At 37.3% G+C, this 6,000-nt stretch overlaps 1 protein-coding gene across 1 annotated transcript in view; it reads right to left on the reverse strand.

The window, feature by feature from the left end:
- Positions 1-5,431, reverse strand: part of CTBP1 (C-terminal binding protein 1) — a 193,028-nt gene extending 187,597 nt beyond the window's left edge. Inside the window, exon 1 of the mRNA XM_059817428.1 lies at positions 5,374-5,431. Coding sequence (XP_059673411.1) covers positions 5,374-5,431 — 58 coding nt within the window. The remainder of the gene's footprint in view (positions 1-5,373) is intronic.
- Between the last annotated feature and the right edge of the window lie 569 nt (positions 5,432-6,000).

Below are 6,000 nucleotides of genomic sequence, written 5' to 3' on the forward strand. Positions count from 1 at the left end.
AATTCCCACTTACACAAGAAAGAGCCAAGTGTACTCACTGCCTAGAAACATTTATTCCTCCTTCCTTTTATTTACAGATCAACTTACACAGTATGTACCAACTTTAGTAAAAATCCTTTTTTAAATTCAGGGAAAACCCAAGCACTGCCAAAGTAGGCCATCTCCCTCATTAATATGCAGAAAACTTGTCTTAACTGACTAATTTCACAACTGCAACGGGTCAGATCACAGTTTACGCAAGCCAGATAGGCTCCATCAGTGGTCATGAAATAACACTTGGTATTTGTCAATCTGGTACTTTCCACTTGTTAAGAAGCCAAGCTCTCTATTACATGCACAAGAAAAAAAAAAATCAGGAAAGAATGTGTTTTTTAAACTAAGTCACTCTGTATTTCAAGTTTTTTTTATAAATTTGGAAAGAAGAAAACCAAATTCAATTCACACCTGCTTTTTTCTCAGCATTCCTCCTGGAACCATCAATACACCACATCAACTATGAATTGAATATTCACCTTATTAATTCTCATGCTAGAAAAGCAGAAAAAAGAAGCTTTAAAAACACAGATGTTTTGTTATCGGGAAAGAAAGCCTAGACCACATCCTTGAAAAGAAACTATTCCTTTAGCATGCACTTTTACCGCCCTTCAAAGAGCATAATGTTTGGGTATTTGCCAGTAATCAGACCTTCCCAAAGAAAGGCTGCCCTTCATACAAGCAAAAGATGAGAGATTTTATCTGAAATCTCAGGAACTCATCCCATTAATATGCACTTTCTTTTCCAATTTATGATCCGACCAACTCATCCTCTTTTCTTAACTAATAAAGCAGCACTGTTAAAATAGCTAAAATACATTTCAAGTTTTCTTCTAGGCACTTTTAAAAAGGAAGAGGCAACCTGCTTGTAAAGAATAACCTTAAGATGTATACCAGTGCTGCGTAAAAAGGAAAAAAATTTGTAATGGTGGTTGAGAAGCTCTGAGGTGTGGCAAAGCAGCTTTCTTCTTCCTCAAAACCAGAACTAGAAAACATGTAACATCTGGCTAGGGGCATATAGGGTCTCCACAGACTTGTTGTACTTGCATGCACTACAGTCTTTGCGATAAGTATCACATATGAGGCACTCTGGAAGGAAATTTCTGGTTTCAAGCAATCAAACTGGAAAAGTCACTCTCAATTCTGCAGTTACATTTCCAGTATCGATGTCCCAAGCTCTCCCCTTTAAAGAGTTTCCTAAAGCTTGGAAACCCACCAAAAGCAGTGGCTGACTGAGCACTATGTTACACAATGTAATGTATTTAGAGAAAATTCACTATGTTCGTCAAGCCCGTTCACAAACAGTTCAGACGAAGTAGAATTTTCTTTGCACTGCAGCCACCTTCTGTTGCCTTCCTACTTCACCTATTAGCTCCCAAAAAATTCAACAGAGGTCAGACATCCCCAAGGTAACTTTCAAGCAATGGTCAGTAAAACATACACACATTTAATTAAAGATTTCTAGGATATAAGTAAATACACAGCATTGTTTACAGTTTTGTTACAATATGAAGTACAATAATACCTTAATTAGAGATAACAACTTTTCAAAATGCCAAAAACATTTAGAATTTTTCAAATTACCCACAAAATGAGCACATTTTATTTTTGCACTGTGACACTTCCAACTGTTCTGCCAAATGTATACTACTATAATTATGCTTTGCAATCACCAGCATCACCGGAGAGGGGGACAAAGAACAATATAATCAGTAACTAATTAATCTTTCACATGCCTTCGTACTATTTATCTTCAAGGGAAGAATCCTAAATGTTATTTTATAAATTGTGAAGTGAATTTAATATTAGCATCTCAGAGTGCCTAGAATCATGTCTTTATGCCTAAGTATAATTCACAGCTACCGGTGGAAGTTAGAATCCAGAATTTAGTATTTGGCTTTTTCAAGGGACAGTCTTCAATTTCCATCATCTAAGTAAACTCTAGTTTATAGAACTATATAAACTGGGATGACAAAGCACATTTTATACCACACTTTTGAGATGATACATGCAAGAACATGGCAGACCATTGAAATATGCAAGAAAATGTAATTGCAAACAGCTTCAGGATTAAAAGCAAATATTCAATTTCATATTTAAGAAATCACTGAATGGAACCACAGGTACCTCAGAGACAAAATTACTTACCCTGCTACATTAAAAGAGAACTAATTGCTCCCAAAGTAATAGAATCAGGGTTTTTTTCCTGCATTGAGTATCAACTGAAATTTAGTACTACTACTACCATACTATCATTAAGTCACAAGGTAATAGTAAATCCAGTGATGCCTGTTCAATTTGTTGCTTAATTTGCATGATTAGTTACTATAAGCAAGTGAGAAATTACCTAAAGCCATAGGAAAGCAGTTCAACTCAAATAACATTTTGCATTCAGTTAATCTAACTTACAAGAGCATTCCTGGCAATCCCTTAACTCCCTAGAAAAAGCTGTGTGCAACCCTGTGCACATGTTCCTAACGTGAGCATTTCATTTTGAGTATCAGGCCCATGCCACTCATTTTTCAGAAACTGAATTTCAACTCATTATCATCCCCTCCTCAAAGAGGGATACATACAGTAATGAAATGCTGTATGTCACCACCAGAATGACACTGGCATCTCTTTCTGGCTATAACGATGCATTAATGTCTGCCCATCACAAGTTTTTATGTTAAACAATTTATGAAAAAATAGATAGTTAGTAATAGTAATAGTCAGTAAATCATTGTAACCCGTTTTTAAGTGGAACTTGCAATAAAAAGAAAATGCATCTTAAAAATAATTCTCTTCTGAGGGAGAAGGTTAAGAGAAGAAAGCTATACATGAACTGATGAACAAAAAGCTGACAGAGAAGATAAACCACCTTTCATAGCTGTACAGCTCATTAAGTTTCCCAAGTTTTGTAAAACGTTATGCATATTTCTAAAATATAAAATATTTAGGTTGTGTTATGGAAAGCACACATATCAGAGAACTACTCTGCATATTTAATTTTTTAAACCTGAACAGGACCATATGTAGGGAAAAGCCTTTTTAAAACAAACCAGCCCCCTAGTTTTTAATCCCACTTTACACAGTTGCAGGGATAGTGATTTAAAAACAAGCCAGATTTAAAAATAAGCCAGAGATGTGTTTACAAACCTCAAAGAACATTTGGACATTTGAACACACAGACACTCCAGAGCAGGATGCAGCTTGGACATTTGAAAGAGACAAATTGGATTCCTGTAACCATAAAACTTTGAGCATTTTTCCATAGCCATCGTTTTACCCCCTCTCCTCTTGATCATCTTCTGCCTGGTCTTCCCACTCTATTTTTCCAACACAGCTATTTGTCTAGCACATGGTAAATAAGATTAGGAAGCAGAGGTGGCTAAAAAAACTTTTCCTACATTATTTTTCAACTGGATCAATTCCCTACACTTCATGGCCGCACAGATTTTACCAGTAGGATGCAGTGAATTGTGCAGGACTGGGAAAAACAAGCCAGACAAAAGGCACTGATTAAAAAGCATCACTAGATGTGAACATGCAGCCTGGGGGAAGCCACTATTTTAAACAGTCACAGTGGCTACTGGTCTGTCACCTCTGTCACTGATAACATTCCTTCCCACATCATCACAGACTCTATTTTCCTCTTAAGTTGTCCCATTGATCAACATAATAAGCCTAAAAGGAGACTGAAATTCCACAAAGTGGGTTGAGCTAATCTAAGTGCTGGCTGCCATCAAAAGGGACAGGTTTCCATCTTCCTCACAATTTGCCACTAACACAGGTCAAAAAAAAAAAGAATAAAAAATTGAGCGCTCAATGTGTCAAGTTAACACTCTGCATTTTTAATTGAGACCCTAGGACGAGGACCTGAGACCTAAAACCCTGAAGCTAGGAAGAGAGAAGAGAGAAAAGAGGACCAATGCACTGCATCAGCACACCCCTAGGTAATTTCCAGCTGATCTGACTGCAGAGCCGTCCAGAGAGAGGGGCAGCCTTCCTTAATTCCCCACTCTCAGCAGCCAGTTCTCCATTTCTTTGAGCAGGGATTAGTCTCCAGTAAGCAGATTCAACTGACCACCTGGCCAACCAGTCTAGGTGGGACACGAGAACAGTTTGGACTTGGCAATCAGGGGCAGGCTTGGCCGGTTTTAGAAGAGACTAACAGGGAGATTAATCATCCAAACCAAATGCGGAACTGCACCCTTTGATACTTTGATGATTTGATGAAATGTCTCTTTCTCTGGCTACGTCAGGGTAAGCAGTCCCAGCACCCTTAGTTGATCCTTTCCAACTGTCCCCTTCAATGCAACTGATTTGTCTGCTGAACAGTGACCTGGGCTGAGGAATTTACCTAAGTGGAAAATATACCAACAAAAAAGTTTATTTTTAGTATGAGTCATCTTCTCAGTCTAGCTCATTATACGGTTACACTCATATTGGCACAAAGAAAGGGGGAAAAAACAAGGACAGAGATCAGCTGCCAGGGACTGCTTACACCAACACAGCTGCTAGAAAAAAGTCTCAAGACCAATGCATGGAGGAGAAAATGTTTCAACTGCAATTCACTACTTCAGTATTAGACCATGTGCCCAGCAGTCTGTACGTTTTCTCCCACTAAATCAAAATGGGTTAGTAAAGACATTAACTATTCCCTTGCCTTTTAAGGAGAAGCTAACATTTTAATATAAAAATTCCTTTAACCCCAATCATTCATATATATTCTTAAAAATAGTACACCTTATCCCTCAACCTGCTTTCACACCAACTCTAAAAGCAAATGAGTAAAGAATACTAGGAATATACAACTCAGTCATTTGTGACTTAACGTAAAATGATTGACCTAAATAATTACAACTCCTTTCACTAGAATTCAGGGTATTTTTATTAATACTCATTAAAGTTTAGGGGTCTTCCAGGATTTTTGTTTTGGTTTACTTTCATTTTATTTTCTACTTCCTTCCTAGGATCAGATACAGGCTGTTAAATCAATCTATATGAAGCATGCCTGTAGAGAAAGACCCTAGAGAGCATTATGGGGTCATCTTATCCTTTTGCGATTGTTATTTTATATAAAACAGCAATCTTTCACAACGTTTGGCTAGAATATTGTAGAGTACTAAGTCGAAAGCAAACTTAACTGTAGAATAGTGCAGAGTTCACACACTAGTTGTTTTTATTTGTCTAGATCTGTTTTCACCCAAAATCAGCATTTGTGCACAGTGAATATAATCCCAACAATAACTGCAACTCAATTAAAAATACACTGAATGGCCAAAAGAGTTCCAGTCTCCATGTAGTCCATAAAATTAATTGACGCAGTTAACATTAGAAATTGAAATGTCTAACCTTCAAATATGCGATCCAGACGTTGCCGCTTCACTTTGTGTTTGTCCATTAGAGACATAAGAGTGGAAGCACAAAGAACGTCTCCACACAGCTTGGTGATGGTCTTCTCAAGCCAGCCACAAGTCAGAAATGCTTACTGTCTTTTAGAAACTTAATTCCACCTGTGAACAGAAAGATAAACTTCTTAAACCTTAAAACACAGATTTTTTTTTTTCCACCTCTTTCCAGAAAGATGATCCATAATTTAAACAATTAAGAAAAAACACAAAGTTCTTAAATCACATTAGGTAATCTGGTATTTCACAACAAACTGTCTTCTAAACACATACAGATGCAAGCACACTGCACAGCTCAACCAAGCCAGTATAAGAAACGCTCCAAGACAGCTGCTCTTTTCTACCTTTTGACTCTAAAATACTTTTTCCCCCTTTCACTGAACACACAGCCAGCTAAGGAAGATATCTTGGGCAGGCACAGGTACATGCTTCCCATAAAATGGCAGAAATGTGGCCACCTGGAATGAAACAGTAAACCCATACATACACTTTTGCGTCCTAGTGCTTGCAGCTATAGAGAAAATACTCTTTTCATTCTTAACTTTTAAGCTTTTGATGACAAAGTAAACCA

Source organism: Gavia stellata, chromosome 5, assembly GCF_030936135.1.
Source record: "Gavia stellata isolate bGavSte3 chromosome 5, bGavSte3.hap2, whole genome shotgun sequence".
Classification (NCBI taxonomy): Eukaryota; Metazoa; Chordata; class Aves; order Gaviiformes; family Gaviidae; genus Gavia; species Gavia stellata.